The sequence below is a fragment of the Drosophila takahashii genome, chromosome X (genome assembly GCF_030179915.1).
Source record: "Drosophila takahashii strain IR98-3 E-12201 chromosome X, DtakHiC1v2, whole genome shotgun sequence".
NCBI classification, from domain to species: Eukaryota; Metazoa; Arthropoda; class Insecta; order Diptera; family Drosophilidae; genus Drosophila; species Drosophila takahashii.
Genome location: NC_091683.1, coordinates 15,647,252 through 15,673,554, shown reverse-complemented (window position 1 = coordinate 15,673,554; position 26,303 = coordinate 15,647,252). Strand labels below are relative to the sequence as shown.

At 38.7% G+C, this 26,303-nt stretch overlaps 1 protein-coding gene across 3 annotated transcripts in view; it reads right to left on the bottom strand.

The window, feature by feature from the left end:
* Positions 1 to 6,861: 6,861 nt before the first annotated feature.
* Positions 6,862 to 26,303, bottom strand: part of RunxA (Runt related A) — a 68,651-nt gene continuing 49,209 nt past the window's right edge. For 2 of the 3 annotated variants that reach the window (XM_070218606.1, XM_044392546.2), the window contains 5 exons: positions 20,036 to 20,855; positions 13,200 to 13,313; positions 11,649 to 11,765; positions 8,253 to 8,450; positions 6,862 to 7,841 (listed from right to left, as the gene is read on the bottom strand). In XM_070218606.1, coding sequence (XP_070074707.1) covers positions 6,862 to 7,841; positions 8,253 to 8,450; positions 11,649 to 11,765; positions 13,200 to 13,313; positions 20,036 to 20,588 — 1,962 coding nt within the window. In that variant the 5' untranslated portion in view covers positions 20,589 to 20,855. The remainder of the gene's footprint in view (positions 7,842 to 8,252; positions 8,451 to 11,648; positions 11,766 to 13,199; positions 13,314 to 20,035; positions 20,856 to 26,303) is intronic. The other variant, XM_044392542.2, reaches the window with a different exon arrangement.

Here is a 26,303-nt window from a genome sequence, read left to right as displayed (position 1 = left end):
TCTATGGCTCGACACACAAAAACCCAACCAAAAACCAAACTAGAAACGTAGTCCTGCCACGCCCACCCACTGCCCCACCCCCAGCCACGCCTCCCCCACTTTTTTGGGAGGCTTTAGCGTTACCCATAACAAACCATATTGAATACGTGCTCGAATCGTTAAGAGTTCAGTTTCAGTTTGATTTGCCTGACAGTTTTAAACCGCTGTCCAACATTGTCCACTCTGGGCACACTGAAAGCAATAACCCAGGAGCTACTGAAAGTGTACTCAAAAAAAACTTAATTTATACATGATACAAGTTCTACAAAAATCTATATTTTCCTAATGTTGCATTTTCATTTGAGGGTATTTTTTAAAGTAATACTCATTAGTTTTCACATTCAATTTATTAACGAATTTTATGTTTTTAGCTTCAGATATTTAACAATATTCGCAGCAGCTTAAACCTTCAGAAAAAAGCGACTACTATTTTATATTTTATACATTATAATATTTTTAAATTTTCTTGGTCCACCCTTTTTCTGACAGTGGATTCGGTACCCCTGCCATTTGATATTGCCCACTCTCCGAAAAATGCCAGCACGGTACACAAATGCTCCTGATTTCGGAACTCCTCGTAGTGCGGAATTCGCTGGAGGTGACACGCGGGCTTCAGGACCCAGATGATTGCGGCCAGTTGTGCAAGCCAAATAGTTTATATGCCATATATGCTATATATGCTATATGCTATATGCCATTTACCATTACCATGTACCTGTAGCTGGCCACATAACCCATATGCAGTTAGATTTGGAATTTGGATTCGGAATCGGAATCGGACACATATGTAAAGCGGTTGGCAAGCTGGGATTGCGGAAAAGAGATTGCTGGCCGCATCATTTGCTTGGATGCGCCAATCGGATTTGTCAGTAGGTTGGGGACGCAAAGATGTTTAAGATAATACTCTTGAGTTTGGTTCCACTGTGTATAATTTATGATAGTATACCAAAAAATATAACAAAAGTCGGTAGAACAATTTATTTGAGGTCCGAAAATTCGTTGGATTTATTTTTGCAGCACAATTTTAGACACTTTTTTAAGTGTTATTAAAACCTCAGTTCTAATTTTTTCTATTTTTCTTAGTGAATATATATATTTTAAGATAAATGGTATTAAATACTATAAAGTATAGAAGAAATTAAGTAAGTACCTTGACCCATTGGTGCCCTTTTTAGCCCTTCTTTTTAAGTGCCTTGGCGAGAAAACTTAACTGTAGATCCTGAACGACTACCTGACCACCCCGAAATCCACCGAACTGCATTCCTCGCTTTTTAACCTTTTTAACTGACCAGAAAGCCAATGCACCAACCAAATGGGCCGGGCGAAGTGGGCAAATGAAAGGAATTGGATTCAGTCCGTCCGTCGGGGAGCCAAACAACAAATATAATTCCGAAAACGGGGGGATCGGCGTTTTCGCGTTTTTCGCCTGTCAAAGCGCGAATGCCAAAAATGTGCAACGCCAGAGGAAAAGCGGAAAATGCGAAAAAAAACAAAAGCAAGGGCATAGCAAACAAAACAAACAAAAAGAAAAAACAGCAATGGGAAAACCGCAACGAAGAATGTTTTCATACGCCCCGTGTGTCCGTGTGCCAAAAGGTGCAAAAATGTAGCAGCCGTTAAATATTTGCACGAGTAACAGCAACAGATTTGCAAAGGCGTTTTGGGTTTGAATTTGGGTTTTATTTTGGGTATTCGGGGACGGGGTTCGTTTTCCTGCATAATTCTCTGCTGACCTCAGAAAATCACTGCATTATTTGAATGGTCGTCGGGTGGCATTTTCGCGCACTTCCAACTTTTGTCGGTTTTATTACGGGTAAAATATTACAAATTTCATAATTATAAAGTTTCTTTTTAGCCCCGTGCCAATTAAGGCGGCGTCCTTCCGGTTGTAAGGTAAAAACAAGACACAAAAAAAGGTTCCCATCCCTTCGCTTATTACTCTCATGTTCTCTAATTGGCATCGTAATCAAATATACACCCATATACAGCCGAGACACACACACACAGTCATACATAATTGAGCCAAGGGAGAAAGGGTTCGGGGTTCGGAGAAAGTTGGGCGAAAGTCTCGACATGCGGAGCAAATGAAGCGAGCGCAAAAGATGATTTCCATTATGAGTCAGCCAATAAAAGAAGCCGAACAGGTGAACATTTCAAGTTCGTCGAGGGCGGTTTTCAGAGTTGGGGCTTGAAAAACACTCATTGAGTTGGAATATTATTTTCAGGCTTTGAGCAAACGTGAACCAAAATTACCATTCAAAAGTTTTTGCTATAATTTTCTTTAATAATCTGCATATAATTAGATTAGATGGCCAAAAACTTCCTCAATCTTATTCCGATTTCAAAGTGGCTTACCTCTAAAGGTTTGTAGTTATTATCTTTATTCTTTTTTATTTTATTTTTAAAACCAATTTTTACATTAAAACATATTTTTTTTTAATTTTTCTCCAAATTTATTTATTTTGTGACACAAACCAATTTTTTATTTTACGTACAAAATGATTATAGTTTTTGTAACGTGAAGGAGACTTATTTTTAAGGCTTTGCAATGACTTTCTTGTACCGAACTCCTTGATCTTCTCCTCTGCCTTCTCTCCCGACACTTTCTCCACTTTTATGATGACTGCCTTTTCGCAACTTAGCCCCAACTCATTTCAACTCATCCGGGGTCTCATTGTGAGCCGTCTAATTCGGTTTGCTTGTTTATTACCTTAATTAAGACCCGGCTAAAAGCGCCAACAAATGGCTAATAAGAAAAATGAATTTTATTTGTAAGACCTAAGAAGAACATGCAACAAAGGGGGGCAAATCCGAGGAGGACTCCACTCAACTTCCACTCCAGCTGCCACTTGCCACTTGCCACTTTCCACTCAACTCTGAATCTTGTCTCATCTTGAGTCCTACCCACACCCTTAGCCCCTTAAAACCTTAACCCATTTGGTGATGGTCGCCAAGGGATTTGCTCATATGAAACGTGTTAATATGCAAGGCGGCGCACGCTCCAATTGGAGTGGGTGGCGTCTAGTGGAAGGTGGGATGTGGGAAGCTGGGTGGATGGGCAAAAGAATGCTCGTTGGGAGGCTAAATCAGCGTCTCAAGTGGTTTCCTCTAGCTCTTTATAGCACTTAGTTGCACTAGAAAAAAATGTATAAATTTTATAAAATGTTAAAGATGATACAATAGAAAATATTCACATTTTCCAGTGCGGAAAACATTGCATAACGAGTTCAGAAAGGTATGACAATCCATATTTGGATCAATATTTCCAGTGTTACAGTCAAAAAACCACTTATTTTTTTTTGGAAGAAAATGGGTTTTTGTTTTTTTTTTCTCTGACAAAAATATGAATTTTTTCTTTTTGTTTTTTTGCTATAACTTGGCCAAAAATGGTCCTACACCAAAAATACATACTGTTTTGAACAGATAACAAAATAATAAATAAATCCATGTAATTTTCCGGGTGATCTTGAAAAAATAAAATTTTCGCCAATTTTCAATTTTTTTGTGAGGGGGTACATCATGATTTTTTGCAAAAAATTGCCAAAAAATAAAATGTCCAGGTTAAATGTTAATCGATTGAAAATTAAATTACGATTGCAACGAAATACGACACCTTATATTTTGACCATTTTTTGCACCATGTCTGCCTCAAAAACCTTTTTTTTTAGGGCAAAAAAGTTTGATTGTTATTTTAAACAATTATTTCTTTTACTGGTTTTAAAACATATATTTGGAACTAATAAAACAATATTGTATACCTTAATGTTAATAAATATCTTTATGATTTAATCCATTCAAGTCCCATTTGATTTTCTCAGTGCCCGTTCTAAAAGCCTCATATGAGTCGGAGCGTCTGTGTGTCTTGGCGCCTGTTTGAAATTTTACCAAGCCTCGCAAGTAATGGGTAGAATTTTTAATTATTTACGCTCACATACCCGCCTGAATACTTGACGGCGAGCTAATTTGTTATGCGAAACATCTTCGGCATGGAAATAATTAAAAAGTTTTTTTCCGCAGATCTTTCCTGTATTTTAGCCCCCGCTTTCCGTTTTCGCCATATCCGCATATCCTTATATCGATCTCTTATTTATCCGGTGCTTAATCCTTGCCGGGCTTTAACCCCCTGTTGGCTACCTTTTTGCGGTTATTCCGCTTCCACTCCACTCGCTTTTGCGTTACGCTTCGCGTAGTCACGAAGTCGAAGTTGAAGCAGCTGTAGACTGTATTTTTATGGCCACATACGTGCGGGTGCGGCAGAGGCAGGTGAGATCCGGATGGACTCCTCTTTGCCCAGATTTTGCCCGGTTCCGGATGGCGGACTGCTCGGTTTGCAGCTTAATTGGATGCCACAATGTGAAATAAATTGAGCAGAAAATTACGTTGCCCGCCAAATTCAAACCACACGGAGATGGCATTAGAAAGAGACGGGGGCCCGGGGCGTATGGGTAATATCCCGGCCAGGTCATAAGTTTTCGATCCGGCCAATTGGTCCCGGCGGTGTCGTAAAACGGCTGCTGAGGAGAAAATAGGAGAAAATCCGAAAGGAGACTGTCTGATAGGAAAAGCGAAAGAGCCAAATTAAAATTAAAAATAAAATAAAATAATGAAATAAGTTTACATAAATAACAAAAGATTTTATAATTATTAAACTATAATATCTTCAAAAATAATAATATTAGATTACTTAAGAAAATATATACAAAGAAACAAGTTTACATAAAATTAATATATTCAAATATTTTTAAAAAGTAATTTATAACAACATCTAAATAATAATAAAGTTTTTAGGCACTTTGGGATATATATTTCATATAACAACTTTCCCCCTTAAATAAATATTCCACATCCGTATTTTGTTATTAATTTTCATAATTTTATTTAATATAATTGTTGAATTTAAGTTTTATTTAGATCTTTTTGTTTTTGGTTTTTTTTTCTTTCGGTTTAGTTTGTTCTGTTCCTCAAATAAAATGTTTAATTAAAATTAATTTATTTTTTATTACAAAGAACTCTCATTTTATTTTTATTGCACAAAATGTTGTTGAATTAATTTCTATATATATTTAAATATGCGGGGATCTTGGCTAAATTATACACATAGTTTCGGTAATTCTTTTCGGATTGGTTTTTCCATTTTTCCATTTCCTGTGTGGTATACATCAATTACATTTTTACTTCGATTCCGTTAGTTAGCGTGTATATTTATATATATATATTTAAATAATGTGCTATTTTCTGGACATTTCTAACCGATTCCTTAACTCTATTTACCGTTCGCATAGTATAGTGTTGATTTCTTCTTTTTTTAGATTTTAATTTGATGCTTTACCACTTATGAGCTAACAAAAAAAAGAATTACAATATAAGTTTTCAAGTGTCATAGATTGCGGTTGCGGGTGTGCGGTCTACCATTTAGTATACAGATATCTCGTTATATGCATATTTATATTTATATATATATATTTTTTTTGGTTTTGTTTTCGTTTTCGGTTAGCTTAGATTGCACATGTTTATACACATTTAAAGGACACGCAGATCGAAGCACATGAAATGAACAGTAAACAAATTCACGAACATGGATTACGGCTTAGGAACTCAGACATACATCGGCTCTACGACCCGCCCAATTAAATAAATCTTAAAACCCCAAACCCACTACCCCCCACCTTCCGTTACCAACACTCATATCCTACACGAAAAACAGGAAAAATCACTAAAACTCAACTTGGCTTTGGCTTCACACATTTTTACGACTAGTTTAAAGTTTCTATATATTTTTTGGTATCATATTTCGGTATTTACTTATCGCTAATATGACTAGTTTTATGGCTCGGGCTTACCACGGGCCTGGAAAAAATAAAAAAAAACGTAACTCCACACAGACTCAATACTGTTTAAAATTCATATTTCTTCTTGTTTTTTTTTAGTGTATGTCTTAAAAATCCACGAAAAAGTTGTCAAATTTGCTAAGTATTCGTGTCTTAAACGCTAGTTTATATTTTCTTGGCTCTCGAATTAACTATATGCTATTTTGGAGGTCTTTGAAGCCATCCAACAAATTCTACTAATAGTTGATCATTTCGGTTTCTTTTTTATATGGTCATAATGTTATGATAAAAAAAATACACACACACTCACATACACATGTTCACAAACTGCTAGAGATTTAAAAACAATGCTTTCAGTTGCCTATTTAGTGGGATATGAAATATTTTACCTTCGCCAAACGTCTATATACAAGATAAATTTCATCAAATTGCAAAAATAAAATATTTCCATCTTAGACACCGGAGCTACTTTTTTCTAATCTCCAAAGATTTCTGTTTATCCCCCAGGTATATACAATCATATTTTTAGGCATGCCCCTTTACTATGGCGATTTCCAGTTGTCGATAACTAATAAATCGAAATAATCGAATATTTTCGATAGTTTTAAAATCTTTAATTGTCGATTTATCTGTAAAATCGATTGGCTTTAAACGATAAATCGTAAATTTCTTGTAAAGAGCTAAAATGATTGAAACGGCTTAAAAGTCAAGAGATTATTTTTTAAATATCGATACCATTTAAGATCGATAATTTCAGTATCGATTACACATCATCTCCAACTGGAACTCTACCCCTTTTGACTCCCCCCTTTGGCTATGTACAGTTTTAGAAGCCCCCGAAGCAGTTCATGCCCCCGCCCATGCCCATGCTCATGCCCAAGCCCATCCCCTCGTGCTGCGGCCCACCACCTCCACCTCCTACACCCCCTCCCCCACCACCACCACCACCCCCCTCGCACTATAGAACCGCCGAGCCGCACCACAGAACCTGACCTCAATAGGGCCTCCAAACGCTGCCCCCATTGTCGGTGGGATTGTGGTGGCCGCGATGGGCAGCTAAGGCGGCCACCTGCCGATTGCTATTCCCCCCATCCTCGATATTCCTCACCGAGGCCCCGCAGTTCCCGATCAGCGTCAGATCCCCGGGATGTGTGACCCCCCCGCCGGCCATGATGTTGTGATGCTGCTGCCTCACTCCCACATTGCTGATGTGATCCATGACGCTCTGCAGCTCCCCGTGGACCGAGGAGTTCGGGGAGGCGTGGGCGGGCAGGGTGTGCGAATGGAAGCCGTGGGCGGACTGGTTGGCCGCCGTGTAGAGCTGGGAGTATAGCAGGCTGGCTGGCAGCACGGGATACAGGGAGCCGTTGCAGCCGGCGGTGGGGGGGCCTCCGCCCACCACACCGGAGCCACCGCCTCCGTAGGCCGAGGCGGCCGAGTGCTGGGCCTGATTGACGATGCCGGGGAAATTCTGATTGGCACCCAGCATCGAGGGGTTGCCCACGACGGAGGCACCTGCTCCCGAGGGAGGCGCTCCACTGCCGGCGGCTCCGCCCGCCGATGCGCTGCCCGCTCCACCGCCACCGCCTCCTCCTCCGCCCGCCGTGCTGCCCAGATTCGGGGTATTGGTGGTCAGCAGGTCCTCCTGCACCGGCGATTCCGCCTGGGAGCTGTCCGAGAGGCTGCGCGGTCCATTCTGGCTGGAATGCACATTGTACTCGTTGCTCGCATTGGTGTGGTAGCGGGGCACCAGGATCGAATTGCCGCCCGCCGCTCCGCCGCTGCCCGCTCCGGCGGCACCTGCTCCGCCGGCACCGCTGCCACCGCCGCCGCTGGCCCCTCCGTTGACCGTCGACGAGATCGACGTCTGGCCGCCGGCACCCAGCAGGCTGTGGTGCGTCATCTGGCCGCTGGTCGAGCCCACCAGGCTGCTCAGGTGCTGGTCCAGATCGCTGGCCGTCGAGTCGGGCAGCACTGCAAGTAAGAAGGGGGTAGGAATTGGGCAATAAATATTTTGAAGTATAGTAAATATTGTTTTTTAGTGCATAACATTTTCTGGAATTTTTTAGAATTCTTTAAAACCTTTTTTAGGAAATTTGTATAGCAAACTAAAAATAACTAAGTAAAATTTTAGCTAAATTAACAAAAAAGAAGTGCGGCTAAAATAGGGGATACATATTTTGGAATATAGAAATATAGTTTTTTAATGTATAACATTTTCTAGAAATTTTCTGTAAATTAGTTTGCATTTTTTTTGCGAATTTTTCATAAGTCACCAAAAATAAATTAATACATTTTAATTGTAATACATTGTTTCTTTTTTATTTTATTTTTAAGATATTTTTTGAGTGATTTTTTAACTAAGATAAATATTTTAAGACTCACTTGGAACGCAGTCGCGATTGGTGGCTCCTCCGAAGTCCTGGTTGTTGCTCTGATCGTTGGAGGAGCAGGTGAAGCCCAGGGCCGGATTGTTGAACTGGGCGGAAGTGGGCGTGGTGCAGGAGGATAAGCCGCTGCTGGCCAAATACGGCGAATACGCTGAGGCAGCCGATCCATAGCCCCAGTGCGTGTTGCTGGCACCTAAAAAATAGAAATTAAAAATAAAAATATTATTATAAATTAAAGATTTGAATTTAAAATATTATAAAAATATTTATTAACAAAAAGGAAATAGTGGAAAATATATATGTAAAAATGTAAATAAATTAATACAAAGAACCAGAAAAATCAAAATAAATACAGGATAGGGCCACTAATTGGAGGTCCCCCCACGATTTTCCCGTATTTTATGCGGGACCTTTGCCGCCATTTTGCGGAGACAGGAAGTAAAACAACAAAAAAAAAAGGGAAAATAAACGACAAACAAATCAATGGAATGGACCAAGGCCTGCCGAAAATTCAGTTCAGTTTGGTGACCATAACCAAAAAACAGAAGCCGGGGAACGGAAAGAAGAGAGTCAACATTTTGCGGGTCGCCGGGACCCATGCACAGATAATTAGGCTTAATTAATAGCCCATTCGGAAATTATTAATTAGTTTTTATAGGCGACGGGCGCGTTTTCGTAGCCGGATATTGATTTTGTGGTGGCTTTATTAATGCTATTGGCTTAAATGTTTCTACCTCCATTAATTACGTGGCTTTTTGTGTACAATTTTCCTCTGTGGGATGTGGGCTACTCTACGCTGCGACTGTGTCTGTGTTTTGTGTGTGTGTGTGTGCGTGCTTTTGCCAGTGTATGTGTGTGCTGCGAGAGTGGTTAGTCTCCTGCCTGTTTGTTGTCACACTGATTGACTTTATTTGCGCATATTTTCGGGCCCTGAATTATTAACAAGGCACCGGACAGCGGACCATTTTGGGTTTTCCAACGGCAGGGGAAGCGGAAAAATAAATGCAAATATTTTATTAGGTCGCTTAATACATAAAACAACTCTTAAAAAATTTGGTAAATAACAAAATCTTGTGAAACGCAAAGGTTTTATTAGGTCGCTTAAAACAATAAAAAAAAACCTTAACAGAAATATTGAAAAATAATAAATCGTTTTGGACAAATTTATAAAACAAATCTTCCTTTTATATAAGTATTTACAAAATTAAAATCAAACCGCTTCTGCACTTTTGACTCATTTTCGTATTTCTTTAAATCCTATAATTCCGTAAATAAAATTACATAACTCCCTCTTGCTCTTGGCTTTTCCGGTTGGGTTTCGGGATATCTCTTCTTTTTTTTTGCGAAATTAATAAAATATATGCCAGTAATTAAGTCAAGCAGCGACTGTCAATAAAATTTGTTAATAAATAATTCAGGATACTTTGCTTTTTGCATATTTACAATTAATTTATGGGTAATCAGTATCAACAGACGCTTTCAGTAATCATTATTTACTTGTGTGCTGTAGCCCCACATAGACATAAACATATACATATTTATGTGTGTTATATAATGTGGATTGCCTTTTCCTGAATCCTGTAAATCGCGCAATTTGCATTTTGATTTGTGCACTGGGCTAGACGGTAAAATATTGACACAAAATGGAAGGAGATGCAACGTCCAAATTGGCAGGCAATTTGCGCATTGATTGAGTTGCATTTTATATTTTTGGCGGGTTTTTTATTTACACATATGGATATGTATGGTTTAAGCTCACCGAAATACTTGAGAATGGTGGACTTGTATTACAATAACCAAAAAACAACTGCTTAGAGTTTTAGAATAAGTAGATTTTAGTTTTAATGAATCCAAAATAAAATTATTAATTAATAATAATCACAAATGAAATCGAATTTCAGCTTAAAAAGGCTTAAAAATAATAATTAGTTTAAAAATATTCTAGTATCTTCAAGCACCTAACAAAATGTTTTAATAATTATAAATAGTTTTCAATATTTTGTCCTCCACTAAAGCTAAATTCGTTAATTATTTTATTTCCATGTCAGTGAATATTTTGCAATTTTTAAATACAGCACAACTCTTTGTCTTCGCGTTTCCTACTTTAACATCGTTAATATGGTAATCACATTATTTTCAGCTTTTTTAATGGCATCAAGCTCTAAAGAGAAAATCACATTTGTAGCCGTTGCTATTTTTTTTGCTCTTTTTTAGCCCCGGGCAAACTAGTTTTTGGGTAGGGGCCGAGTGTCTAGTCCGGCTTTTGTTGCTGATGTTGTTGTAATGCAATTAATTGTCAATTTAAATTGAAACATCAAATTTAATATAAATGCATTTTAAAATGTACAATTAAATTTGTTTCACCTACGCGAGCACGAACAGGCGAGCAAAAAGAGCCAAAAGAAAAATTTGTCTCCCACAATATTAATTATTGATTTTGTTATAAATATTCTATGGAGATGGTGGGGGTGAAAATAAAGCGTAAACGGGTTTGCTATAATATAGAATAGAAAAAGTTGGGGGCGACGAGTTTTTTGTTTTTATAAAAACTAAAAAAAAACAAAAAGAAAATGTAAAAAAAATAGTAAAGAAAACTTGGAATTACAAATAATTTATAAATTAAATAAAATATTTTATTTAATGGGTATTAAAACCTCGAACCATTTTAATAAATTAACCTCGTTCTGCTTAGCATTTGAGCTGTCAAAATTGGTTTATACTCGCTGGTTAAATGCATTAAATTTATTTGACTGCGTAGTTTTTCATTTAAATCATAATTTGTATGCGAAGCTCTGATTTAACAGCGCTTTTTTAGGCTTTGACTTTTTTTCCCCTCAGCGTGTGTTTGTGTGTGTCTGTGTGCTTGTGTTTGACCAACGTTTATTTGTTTGTATAGTAAACTTCGGTTAAATAAAGTGGCCAACAGTTTAACAGCAACAACAACAACGAACCCACTTAGCCCAGAAAAAAAGAGCCTATATGGCAAGGTGACCCGCAATTTTACCACATTCAAATGGTTGTCCAACGGCAATAACACGAAAACAAAAAAAGCAGCGGCAGTTTTTAAAGTTGCTCTTTTTTTTTGTTCAATTCATTAACAGGCGACACTTATATATATTTGCTGTCTGCCAACAAAATTGTACAATATTTAATTAGTTTCTTGTCTAGCTTAGGGAATAAAAGCCTTAAAAAGTTATAATTATTTTTAAGAATCTTTTGGGATAAATTCTAAAATAATTTAAAATTATATTTTTAGGTTGCGTTTCCACTTTTCACACTCCTTAAAAAAACCTTTGATTTTAGGAACTTTTACTTTTGTTGTAATAAATATAAATACACACCAAAAACCGTAAATTTAATGATTAAAATAATTACTTAAATATTTACTTACTCTGACAATTGCCGATGGGCGGCATCCGGAAGCCGGAAAGTGGATCCGTGGAGAAGTGGAAGGGTCTTTGGCCAAAGGCGAAGTGGAACTGCTGTTGCTGTCCTAAAAGGGATAACACTAAGTTTTTTTCAGTTATAATTTTCTGTCCTTAACTAAATGGTTTTATTGCACTAGAACAGTGGTCGCTGGTAAATTGGTTTCTTGGGGTATTTAATTCAGGACTTAAATTTATTAATGGTTTTCGTAGTATTTTTTATAGTATTAATATTTATTTATATTTATTTTCATACCAAAATTGTTTCCAATTTTCCAGCGACCACTGCACTATGTGTATGTGTATTCTTGTCTATGACTGTATGCGTTTTTCTTTGTCTGAGTGAAAACTTAAATGACAAACAGTTGATGAGTGACATTTTGTTGCTTTCGATTCACTTGAGATTGGTCCTCCAAAAATTTCCAAGACCCCGAAAAACTATTTACAATGGATTTTGTGTGTTGCTCTATGTGAAAGTGAAATGACAATGGGCCAGAAAAACTTTTGCTGCCGAACCGGCGACACTAAAATCCTGCGGCTGTTTTGCAGCATTTATCCAGCCAGCTTGTATTCATTATAAAATAATAACCTTTTGTCTGCAGCTTAAAGCCCATTCCCCATTTCCCGTTTGCAGTTTTCCAGGGTTTTTGGACCCTGTCTGGCATTCGGGGCATATAAATCATTTCATGGATTTCGAATTCGGACCGAAACCAGATTACACAGACCAGCAGAACTTTGCCAGCAAAACTTTGCCTGAATGCAGAATGAACATATGCAAAGTGAAATATATTTGCATCCTTATAAATATGTAACGGGGGCTGAAGGCTGAAAACTGGAGAGTGTGTGATAGAGCTGTCTAATGAATATTCCTTCAAGATGTTCGGCATTCTGAAGTGAAGTGAAATGAAGTGAGGTATTAGCAAGGAAGTGTCCTTTCCGCCTCAGTAAAAGCAAAATCCTGGCAAAGGATCCTGCTGCAGATTGAAATGGTAATCGTAATATTTTGCAAGTGCTCTTCAAGTTTCCTTTTCAGCGATGAACCTTCTAGATACTTTTTGTGGAAAGTAAATCCTCAAAAATATTTTTTTATATTGCTTGTAATTATTTGTGAAAACTAAAAAAAAAATATTCTTAATTTTTTTATATTAATTATTTTAATCATAATTTATTTTTTGCTTTACAAAAAATAAATAGGTTAAATAATTTAATTTTTTATATTTTCCAAAATATTTTCCATTTAAAATATGTCAAAGTTATAGAAATTAAGCTTTCATATCTTGTAAATCCACTCATCACTGACATTAATGAAATCCGAATGGATGGAACCCGAAAACAACCATCTCTATCTCGTCTGCATCTCTTGCGAACTGCAGAGCAATTTATCTATTTGGCAACTAATAAATTGTTTTGCATTGTCCTGCAAATGAAATAGCCCGAAACGAAGAAGAAGGGGTCTTGGAAATCGCCGGAAAAGGGGGTTCCCAACTCATCCATGGTTCTGTGTGGAGCATACTTACTTGTCTTGGAACGGGGCTCGCGTGGCCCATCGACAGTCACTTTGATCGCCTTGTTGTAGGTGGCTATGTGCGGTGGATTCGTTGACACGGTGATGGTTAGCGTGAAGCTCTTCCCTGCGAAAACAAACGGGGGAAAGCGAAACAAACAAATTTATGAGATTTTTCGTTTGCCTAATGTCCGCCAGACATGCAAATCAATAAACATGTTTTTGGGCTTTTCTTTCGGTATTTTTGTTTCTGTTTTTGGGGGGCATTGTCACATCGTAAATGTGTTGGCCATAAAACAATAATGTTGCCAGAGGTGGGGGTTAACATTTCCATTTGGGTTACTTTCATAAGGAAATAAATTAATCGATTTGGTTCTTAATTTAAATATTAAATAATTCTCACAATGAAATAAATACATTCTTTATTTTTGCAGTAATTTTTCGCCTTTTCCTAAGATTTTTAAATATTAGGGTAAAAGAAAACACAGTACTTTTTTTCTTTCCTCTGCCATTTCTCAAAAGTCCTTATATAAATTCAAATCAGGGGCCCTTTCACCTGTCGAAATAAAGAATTAATTACAATTTAAACTGATTTAGAATGCCAAGCCCCCGCCTCCCAAAAAAAAACCCTTTACATATGCGTCTTTTGGGGGCCCCAAGATTTATTTCGTTTGCGCCGCAGTTTTCTTTTAATTAACTTGTTTCAGCCCAGTCATTGTCAAGTGTTGCCAGGTCCTCTTCTTTTTCTCACAGCCATTTTTTGTGTCGCCCAGAGATTCAATTAAAAGCATTTCAGCCTTCTTGAGCCGCCGTCTTCCTTTGTTTTCCCGCCTTCTTCTGCCTTCTTGTCTATGGCAACGCGGCGTATGTGTGATTTCTTGGGGGGAGGAGGTTTGCTTTTTAAGTTGACAAACAAAGCGTAAATCATTTCGGCACATACAAATAAACCGCCGACGTACCCAAACCAACTGTAGATATATGTATATATATATTATGTGCCAGACTGCCAGGAGAGGCTTACACATGTCCTGGCAGCACACTCCACTGAGCCAGGACAATATCCTCCTCCACTCCACTCCTCCTCGAGTTTCTTAAAAAATGAAGTCTCAAGTGGCAGCCCCAAAGATGGGAAAACACTTTTGTGTTTATTTGCCATCAAGTGCAGTTCATTGTTGCGCAATTCTTTGACACTTTCCGTGGGGTTTCCCCCATTTCCCCGATTTCCCGGCTGGAAAAGTTGTGCAATTGGCAAACGGATAATCGATCATTAAAGCGAGTAATTTGTGGAAGGAGACGGTTTTTTTGGGGCTTGGGAAATGTCATTTGTTGGGACGGAAAAATACTGCTTTTAATTATTATTAAAAGCTTGAACTTTTTGCATTCTATTTTTTGAGAAAAAAAATAAGTTTTTTGTAATATTTTAAGATTTATTGGGATTTATTTTAATATTTATTTGCAAAATTTCAAAGAGTTAAATGGGAAATACACCCTTTTCTTTAGAACGAAACAATTATAATCAGAACGGCGGCTCCTTTGACCCAATTGATTGATAATCCCACAATAATTCCGAGCTCAACCCCCCAACCCAAACCCCGAAAGGCATTCATCTTAATCTCCACCAAAAGTGCGACAAATGGAAGTGTCAACACTTGAGAAGCTGAACATTTCCGTGTGTGGGTGTGGCAAGGCATTTAAAATCAAATCCTGTTGACAAATAACCTGAAATCCTAGCTGGCAAATCCCCGGCAATTTACCGTTGCACAGGCGTCATAAATCAATTTGAGGGGTAATGAAAGCACACACACACGCACAGAAGACAGAAACACACACGCACACATATACGTTTGTCAATAGATTTGTTGTTTAAAGGGGAACGGAACCTGCTTTCAATTTCCTTTAAGAAATATGAACAACGAATTATACGAAATAATAAAATAAAATTTATTTTTAATAATATAATTTAAAAATGATAATTTCCCATTTTTTCCTAGATTATAAATTTTAAATATTCCTCTAAATTAAATCGCTTTATTGGAATTTCAGCTTGTTTACACTTATCTCAAGGTGGCTTCCCCCTAAGACTCCACTTCACTTCTTGGCCAACGAAACAAAAAAAGGCTAAGTCCTTGAAAGCCCTGAAAGCCAGCCAGTAAGTCGCACCAACACCAAAATAAAAACATTTTGCGGCTTCTTTGGTTTTCATCTTTTTTTGTGTTTGCTTATTTTGATTGCTTGTTGATTTCTTGTTTGTGTTTACCTGAGGGTGTGGATATATATGTTTACATGCTCGAATGATTGATTTTGCAGGTAAGGGATTTTTTAAAGGGGTAAAGAAGTTTTAACTATATAATAATAAATAGATAATAAATATTTAATAAATATTAAATAAAGATATAATATATATATGATAAGTATACCTATAATAATAATTAAAAAGCTAATAATTTATCAACTTAAAAATAGTTTCCAGAACTTTTGTAAACCCCCGTTGAAATCGCCGTTTTGATCAAGTTAAATGGGTTTAATTGCATTCGGTCTGCCCTGGATGCCTTTTTCCCTGGTTCTAAGTTAAATCTAGTATTAAATCTGCACCGCGCCCATGGGGCGTATGAGTGATTTACATTTACATCCGCCACGTTGGCCTCTGCCGCCATTTTGTTTCGCTGCTGCTGCTGCTGCCGTTGCTCCTGTCTAATTACAATAACAAATGCATGGGGCTATAGGCCCACCCCCTTCCATCCCTCCCTGTCATGCAATTTAATTACCCGGCCATCGATTTATTTGGCCCAACGCTAGGCTACACTTTTAATTAGCAAAGTGCCATGCACATGCACGCATGATGATGACGACAACGTTGATTGGGTGGGTTTGAGTGCTGTTCCGGGGGGGCTTAAAGGGGTTAAAGTCGGTGCCAGTTTCCGCCAGTTACGATACCATCGCCTCTACTTCCCTTCCCCACGAAAAATGCTTACCCTTAATCGAGGCCGAGGGCGAAAACGGGGGACGCCTCCCTTTGAGGTTTTTATTTACACAATTCTCGAGCCATTTAATACGGCCGAAAAACAGCCGCAAAATGAACTGAGCCCAAGGAACTCCAGAAATCCCCAACCCATCCCAAACATTCCCCAAAAAATCTTCGTTGGGGACAAACAAAGACAACTCACAACCCCTAACAAAAAACAAAACCCTCTCGAAGATAAATGCCTAGCAAAAGTCGAGGCGTTAAAAGGCACAAAGAAAAAGAAAAAAGCAACTGACACCTTGTCCTGTGAAAGGGACACGCCTGTGTCTGTGGAAATGGGGAAAAGCGCTCAGGAAAAGCCTCGGGGGAAAGCGGTGAAAGTCATGCCAAATTGTGCACAATTTGCTTTTGGCTTGCCTTCTGTTCTTTTCAATTTTTATCCTCGATGGGGCTTTGTTTTTGACCCGGCACCCCGAAAGTTGGTAATTGTGCGAGATTCTCCCCCCAAAAGACCGTGGCAAGCAACAGGCAACAACAAACAGAAACAGAAACAATTGTAAACATTTTCAGTTATCATAATTTGACTGAGCAGAAGAAGGTCCTGTGATGGGTTAAATGAGACATGACGGGCACAAAGGGGTAAACAGCAGCGAAGACATTTGTTTTCTCAAGTGGATAAGTTTTTGGGGGCGATGGTTTTCGTGAAAGAGATTTATATTTATAGTGATCATTAAGATTTTATAAATTAAAAAATAAAACAATTCAAGTTTTTGTCAAAAACCCAGATTCCAATTTTGGACAAAAAATAATTAGTATTTTTACCGTAACAATGGAAATACTGATCCAAATAGGGATTGTCATACCTTTCTAAACTCATTATTAAATTTCCAAACGATTGGCATTTAAACCTAGACATTTTATTTTTTTCACACTTTTCGCAAAAAATTATGATGTACCCCCTTACAAAAAAAATTGAAAATTGACGAAAATTTTATATTTTCAAGATCGACCGGAAAGTGACATGGATTTACAGCAGGCCAAGTTACAGCAAAAAAACAAAGAAAAAATTCCTATTTATGTCAAAAATCAAATTCCCAAATAAAAAAAAACTTTTTTGGAAGAAAACTAGAGGGGAAAATGCATTTATAGCTTAATGAATGGGAAATTCCCAATTAAGGCGCCCCAAAGGCAGGAAAATGGAGGTGGCAGGGAAACTGTGCAGCGAGAAATGTTAAAGTGGAAAGCGGGAAATCGGAAAAGCAGAAGATGGAGAAGGATCGGGATGGGAGTGACGCGAATGCGGACACGCATCCATTTGGCATTGTCCGAATGATGACAATGAATGAATCCTCGGCGAGACACAGACACGCCCCCAACCCTTTTATACCTTTACCTCCCCCTTTGAAAAACCGCCCCGAAAAACCGCTTATGTCCCCCTTTCGCTGGTCGAGGCTTTGGTTTCTGCGGTTTCACCGCAGCGGATGCGTAACTCCCCCCAAAACCACCTTACCCCCCTTTTTGGACCAGGCTAAAGTGACCAGCGGAATTGAGCTTAGTCCTTCCTTTTCGGGAGAAAACTGGGGAAAACCTGCACCCATGGCGAAAATTTTTTTTGGCCAGTTCTTGCTGATTGAATTAGGGCTTGTGTGATTGATGGCAGACAGTTGATTTTTATCATAATTAATTAAACTTTAAAAAAGGAACAAAATAATATTAGATTTTAGTGTAATGAATTAATTTTTAGTATTGCTATAAATATATAGTTTCCATAAAATAAAAATACTTCAAAGGTCCCATAACAATTTTAATATGTTTTCTATTAAATTAAATAAATTAAATTGGTAAAATTATTAATAATAAATTCAAATTCCTTAGCTTCCATAATCAAAAGATGTAAAATAAGTAAAATTACTAATTTATAAGGATTTATTACCAAAAACTACAAGTACCCCGTTTTAAAAATCTCAACAAACACTTAACCCCAAAAAGAAAAAACCTCCTACCCGGAACTCCCCATTAATGTCTGACAACCATATCCTCCAGTTCACTTCACTTCCGTTCCGACAGTTTATTAAACACTTTAAGACAAAGCCCACACAAATGCTGACAACAAAAAATGGAAGTGGAAATGGAAATGGAACATCGTGCCGAGTAATCCGCTTCTATTCGGTGAATGAAAACGATGACGATGACGACGATGATGGTTACTGCTGATGAACTGCTGACAATTTGTGCAGCGCTTAACAAGCGGTTGAAAGAATACAAAAGGATACGACTGGGCCCCAAAAAAGAGCGGAAAAAAGCATGAACCGAAAAAAGGATGACAGCAATGCAAAAAGTGCTTCCGAATAATACAAAGGCCACAGAAAAAGGAGGAGCAGGAGAGAGCTGGCAAAACTTTTGGGCGATAATTGAACAAATTGTTTCGAGTGCAGTCGACGAGCGGCGAAGAAAGTGGGGGCTTTTCGAGGGCCAATAAGAGGCGTCACTTAACGAAAAAACTTTTGAGGACCGAGATTAACTGAAGATGGCCCAGGGAATTCGACTTGATCGGTGGGAATAAAAGATTTTCCTTTTTATTTTACTACAGGACATAGCAGCACAGCTGACGCCTTAAAGCTGTGAGAAGTGCATAGAAGGGCTCAAACATCTGGCTACTTCTCTATGCGATTCTCAAACTTATTAGGTCCTAATTCTTCAAAATATTTTTTTTGTATTAATTACACTGTGCAGCATTTTGAGTGCTTTTTAAATTTACCTCGATGGATGCTATATTTTTTGATTCGTTACCAATTCCCAAGTTAAACTGCGTTTTCCAAAAAGTTCCCCGACGCATGGATTCTTAGCAAAAGGACCTCAAAGTTCGAAAAATGCTGAAATTGGCCAACTTTGCGGAGCTCTCAGAGGCAAATGGATGCATGGTTTGATTCGATGTTAAAGTTTTTAAAAGATACGCCCTTTATCTTTTAAACCCCATACTTAAAAAATTTTTAAGATTTTTTTTTAAGGCAGAAACAAATTCTAGAAAACATAGTCAAAAAACTTAAAAACATACAGCTGCGGTCAAAATAGTAGTAGTGTTGCCGACCTGTGTCTTTAAAAGTTTGTTGTTGTAATTCATCTTCTTCTGGTGATATTGTATTGATTATAATTTTACTATTGGACTAATTGGATAAGAAAAAATTACAACATCAAACTTTTAAAAACTCAAGGCGGCAACACTGCTACGATTTTGACCGCAGCTGTATGTTTTTCAGTTTTTTGAATATGTTTTTTGGAATTTATTTCTGCCTTAAAAAAAATCCTAAAATTATTTTATGTATGGGGTTTGAAAGATAAAGGGTGTATCTTTTAAAAAACTTTAACTTCGAACCAAGCCATGCATCCATTTGCCTCTGAGAGCTCCGCAAAGTTGGTCAATTTCAGCATTTTTCGAACTTTGAGGTCATTTTGCTAAGAATCCTTGCGTCGGGGAACTCTGTGGAAAACGCAGTTTAACTTGGGAATTCGTAACGAATCCAAAAATATAGCATTCATCGAGGTTAATTTTTGATGCTGCATAGTGTTATGATTGAATTTTTTTTTTGCTTAATTAGTTATTTCAAATAAAATCCTTTTTTTTAATTTAAAGTTAGTTAGTTGCTAATTTTATTTTCGCTTTGATTTTTTCGTTTGTCGTTAAACGTTAGAAACAGTAACTACTAAAGAATTCACGTTTCAAACCCGTTCTTCCTTTTGTCTAACTCTTCGTGAAACGTTAGAAACAGTTAGTACTAAAGAATTCGCTCTATATTCCCTTTCCTTCCCGATTTCTCGCCCTCTTGTCTTTTGAATCTCTTAGATAGGCTTAAGAATTCGCGTTTTGAGTCTACGTGTAAAAAACTCACCTCTGCCGCTCCTTCCCACAAACCGCAGATCGTTGAACTTGGCCACCTGGTTCTTCATCACCGCCGTGCAGTTGCGCAGCTCCGCACAGTAGTTCTCATCGTTGCCCGCCCGCACGGTGACCATCGTTCCGTCCATGATGTCGCCCAGCGAGACGACCTTGAAGGCCACCGGCAGCGTCTTGTTGCTCCGCCAATGGGGCGGCAGCACTGTGCAGACGAAGAGCGGACTGCTGGTGCGGATCAGCTCGCCTGGATGTTCGGTGAGGAAGTCGCCCAGCGTTCGCTCGGCCAGAATGTCCGAGGTCATTTTCGTGTAGGCCTCGTTTAAAAGTTGCGCGGGCGTTGGCGGTGTATTTTGCTCCGTGTTGTTGCTGTTATTATTTCCACTACTGTTTCCACCGCTCGTGTTGTTGTTGTTGTTGCTGCTGCCATTCGTGTTGCTCGTGTTGTTGTTGTTGTTGCTGCTGGTATTATTATTGTTGTTGGTTGTGTTGTTGTTATTGTTGTTGGCATTAGATGCCGTCGAATTGCTCGATGTCGTTGTTAAATGCATTTTGTAATTGTTGTTGTTGCTATTGGCGGTGTAGCTGTGATAGTGTTGTTGCTGCTGCTGTTGTTGCAACAGTTGTTGCTGCTGCTGCAGGTGTTGCTGCTGCTGATGTTGCTGTTGCTCTTGCTGTTGCTGCTGCTCGAACTGCTCCAGTTGCCCTTGAGCGTGAGCCTGCACTTTTTTTAGGCGCACAATTTTGTCGTCCTTTTCAAGCACCGCCTTGGAAAACAATCAATAATTCAGGATTCACCCACAAGACTCCCTGAAAGCCTGCAAGAAGAATAATACAAAAAATGTAATTATTAAATTTAAATCGTATTTATATTTGTTTGAAAATTAAAACGCACTTGTGAATATTTGTATCATCATGTGATTTTAAAAATATTATTTTAAGTATTGGCATTTATTTAGATTTTTCCTAAATTTAAAACCCTTTAAAAATTCTACAACAAATACCGTTTTATTTGTCTCAAATTCGGGAAAGTATATTTATAATATTCAGCTAGATAGTATTTCTTCCTATATTTTAAAATCCCTATTTTGAGAAATATTTATTATTAATAAAAGTCGAATTCCAAATATTAAATAATAAAATGCATTTTTTTGCCATAGTTCCTTTTTTTTTTTAATTATATTTAAATTATGTATATGTTTTTCAATTATCTTTCCATTAAACCCTTTAATGTTTTTTTAAATTCCACAACAAATATTCAATTTCCTTAAAGTTTCAGAAAGTATCTATGGAATAGGGTTCCTTTGCGAGCCGAATTCCCGCAGTCGGAGGTTTTCGCACCCGATTAGGTCATCAATCTCTCAACCAGCCGAGGGTGGGCGTTACTTCGACGTTGCAACCTTGCGCCAGCGACACCATAAAATTTCCCATTTTTGGCCCGTCGGCCTGTTAATGTCTTTAAATCACGGCCTCAAAATGGCATATTACATGGGGTCCGTGGGGTCATGGGGGTCCGAAATGCAGGATGGAAGGACTGACTGCAGGATGGCAGGATGCAGGCATGTCCATGGGCATGGCCACCATAAACACAAATCAATTGTCAACCACTCGACGGGGGGAAGGACTTCAGACTTCAGGCTGCCTGGCAGGACTCTCGGATTGGTGGGGAGGTTGGCGGAGCATGGGCACTCGGAATGGGGATTCACATCCCAGCGGAACGCAATTTGCGTTGCACTTTTCAATTTCCGGCAAAGGACTTCATCGCCACCACTCCCGACTCTCGACCATGCAACACTATCCAAATCTAGTCGCTGCCGTGCGGCATGTGCGAGGGATCCAGGATGCAGCATACAGGAACCAGGACGAAGGACGAAGGACCCTGCACTCGTCACCGTAACCAGTGTCAAAATGATTGTGGACTCACGGGTGAGAATTTGTGGTTTGATACTTGCATATTTTGTCACTTGTCGACATTCGTGCAGCGTCCAAAAATCACAAGGATCACGGGGACACATGCACATTTACAGATACCATCTGAAAGGACCAGCTGACCTGGTTAGTGTTTGATTTTAACCCTTTCTTAGTTTTAAAATATATAATAATTTATTTTTAACCACACAATTTCTTTGAAGCGTTTAAAAATAAGTTAATTTGTATTACTTTTTGATGTTGGTGAATAGTAAATAAATAAATAGTTGTCGTCCCAGATCGTAATCCTATTTCCACTCTTAAAAAATCAGTATTTTTGCTGAATCAAATCCAAAAAAAAAAAAAAATTTCCAAATATTCCTTAAAAAAAAGGGGACAAAATACTACGAATTCTACTAAGATACTACCAAATTATATATTTTGGTATGGTCTTAGAGCAATTTGCAGTGCGCTTAAAAATTCGCCCCCATCGCGAGAGACCCGCAGGTCCCACTTCTCCACAATTCCCCCCACATTGCTGACCGATAAAAATTACTTAAAAATGCCACAGCTCATGGGTTGACTTTTGGCCAACGAACAAAAAGGGAAAAAAATTAACACAGGACAGAAGAAAAGGCACGAAAAAAAGCGCGACTGTATACAAAATAACCGTCGACTGTCACACAAAGGGAAATGGTGGAAAATCTGAGGGGAAAATGGGGGCTGGGGGTTAACAAGCGGCGCGATGCCAAAAAGGAAATCGCGGCAGAAATCCAACGGAAGCCAAACGTGTCGTCACGAGTCCAGACAATACACATACACTGTAGGGAAATGGGCAAATGGGCGGGAAGAGCGCGGAAAATGCAAAAGCAGATGGAATGGCGGGGGTATTGAAAAATCCAGCGGCATGGGTTAATGGTGCTTGTTTCAGTTCCAACGTCATTTGCCTTTCATTTCGTTGGCCTGCCTTTTATTGTAAATTTACTTTATAAAGGTTATTACCGAGCTCGAGATAAAAACGAGAGAAGGAAAAAAAGAACAGAAGGAAGTAGGTGAGATAAGCGGCAAGCGGGGGTTAAAACTGGGCCAGACCGGACTCTCAAATTAAGTTGAGGAGCCGGCTGCGGCGGGTTAATCGATGCCCTTTACTTGGGCACTTTGAGAAGCGCGGAGAGAGGCGCTCTTTTTATTTGGTTAACTGTTTACTTTCAAGAAGTAAGATATCTTTTGAGATGATAACAGAATGAGACTTCTATAGAGTATTTAATAATAATATTTGTTAATTTAATAATGTAGTTTTTAAAGCTTGTTAAAAATTAATATTTATATATTTTTTTAAGCATTTTACAGGGTATTCAACTGAAGTGCAGCAGCTCGAGTGGAAAATATTGGCGGGCAGAGGAGTGAAAAAATCAGCGACAAGTGCTCGACAAACGCGCCATAATCCGCGCTCGCCGTCACATGAAAGGTTGCAAGGACTCACAGGACTCGCACAGGACTCACAGGACATGGACACGCGCGGTTTGTCACCTCGTTGTTGTTGCAAAGATACAGTTTTTTTTGTTGGTTTTTTCGTCGCCGGTCGGAGGGGCTAAATCAAAATTCATGGTTGCTGTTAAAACCCGGGTATCAATAGACGAGCGAGAGGACCCACAGGTTACACGCAAGTTTAACCCTTTGATGGCCCCCCCTCCTTAACCCCCCTCAGCCAACACATGTACGACATGTAAATTGTTTCAATTTGCGGCATTTGCCGTAAAGCTGCGCAATTTTCGACATGCCATGGATACCCATGGATACTCATGTCCATCCCATCCAACCAACAACCCCGATTTTGTGTGCGTGAGTGGGTGGTGGCGCTGACCATTTTTTCTGTTACATTTCTCTTCTCTTTTTTTGTTGTATTTATTCCACCCATAGTTTGCCACGTCCATCTGTTGGACTCCCAGGGTCGAAAATGTCATAGGAATGGGCGGCAAAAAATGGCAAACCCAAATACTAAACTTGTTAAATGTTATAGCCATATACACGTATATATGTATGTATGGGTGGTTGGGCTACTGGCGCTGCTACTTTGATGTAGTTAAATTTTAATTGGACTTTGGGTTTTTCGCTACCCCGTCTGTGGTATTTTAGGTGTGTGTGTTAGTTGTTATTATGGCATTCGAAATTTTCACATATTAACTTGAAGTCAGTGGAAAAGAGTAAGCCAAACTGGCTAATGGAGGTTTACGGTGGCAAGTCAATGGGGATTCCTTTGGATTATAAGCTTTTAAGACCCTGTGATAAGCCAAGACTAAGGAAATAAACAAACCAAAGAAAAATCGTACTCAACGATTATTTTCAATATTTTTTATCTCAGATTCTATCTATTCGCGTTTTCAAGATGAATCGTTCTCATTTTCAAGTTAAATAGTTCCCATTTTCAAGTTGAATTGTTCTCGTTTTCAAGCTGGATCGTTCTCATTTTCAAGCTGAATCCCTGTTAAGGATTACTTTCTTCTTGATTTCAAGCATTATCCGTTCCCTATCCCAGATTCCAATAAATAATTATATAAAGTCAAGAATGCAGCTAGAATACTTCGTCGTAATGAGAACCGACCTTGAGGACTCTATTTTGAGTGGCCAATAAATCCCCGTTTTAATTTCCCCCACAACCTCGGCAATCAATTTATCTCTTCCACTCGGTGCCAAACAGCACAGATATGTTTGCCAGGGGGAACAAGACCCGAAATTAACAACATTTGCTAACTGAGAACAAATTAAGTCATACATTGTTTATAAGTGCTCAAAAGTGGGCACCACAGAAGCCCCAGGATTCGGTATTCTCGAATGTGTGTGCGTTCGCTTTAATGCCTAAATCAACTAAATTTGCGGGCAGCAAACTTATTTCCGGCATGCCCAGAACACTTACCCCAAACAAACCAAACTGAGCCGAGCCGAAACCGAAAACCCAAAACCCAAAACCCGGAATCAAGAGTCCAAGAAGGGAGTGGACACCAAAATTCAACCATAAATTGATGCAGTAACACGCCCTCCTAGGAGAACTCTGGATGCAACTGCAGTTCCAAGGCAAAAGCGAAAGAAAAAAAATAGAAATGCAGTGCATTGCAATCCTTTCGTCCTTTCGTGCAAAATCCTGTCCGTCCCAAGCCCCAAAAAGCGAGCAACCAACAATGCCAAGTTTTCGGTCAACTTTCGGCCAAAACAATGCCCAATCCTGTGTGTTAACCCCTGTGTACCCCCTTAACCCATGTCCACACGGCCCCCTCGACACCGAAAAAACACACAGCACACACGGGCCACGCATCTTGTGCTCGTCCTTGGTCCTGGCTCCTCACTTTTTCACTGAGGCTGCACCGCGAAAAATGAGGAAATAAAATCTTTTATTTGAGACGAAAGCTTAGAAGGGATATACAAAAATTTTAGAAACCCTTCGGCAATTATGATATGCTAAGAAAATAATTTATAAACCGATTAAGCCATTAACCAGTTTTTAAAGTAATTCTTCTTTATTAAATATTAAAATAAATTATTTTTAAAATTGGACCCAAAAACAAGATAATTTGGATGTATTCATAATTTTTAAAGTCTTACTTAAAGTTTGAATTGTTTTTTTTTTATTTTTCGCAGTGCAAGTGTGCAGGCACACGTTCGGCTACGGGTCCTTGCATCCTGCGAGTGCATCCTGCAACTGCAACTGGAGATGACGATGGTGATGGTGATGGAGATACAGATGCAGATGCAGGAGGAGATGCAGGATGCAGGATGGAGATGGAGAATGGAGAGCCTGGGACTTTCTCTGGTCAATTCGCGGTTTTGCTTGTCACTTAGCCGACGGCCGGCGGCGCAGCGTTGGCCATTTGATAAACGACAAACGACAAACGACGAGGAGACGACAAGGACATTTCCCAGGGAAAACGGACAATGGACAACGGGGTGCGAGTCCTTTTGAGGCGACAATGTGACGACATTTGAGCCCAAATGCAAGGGGCGCTGCCGCAAAGGAGTGATACTGTACAGGCGGCACTCGACGGCCAGCACCTCACTGAATTATCACGCCGAAAAGCAAGGCAGTTTTGTCACTTTGCAATCGTGAATTTAGGGTTCATTAAAAAGCAGGGATATTCACATAAGTATAGTCAACAAATATGTTAAATATATATTACATAAGAATCTTCATGCAACGTTCATTTGATTTTTAAGAAATTCATTAACCCGAGTTACAAGATAAGGTTGAAAGACATACAAATTTAATGTGATAATATTTTGATAAATTAAATAGATAATATTTAAAAGCAAGACAAATTATGTATTATTTATGGAAATGGTATAGGATAATATTTAACATAGTTTAG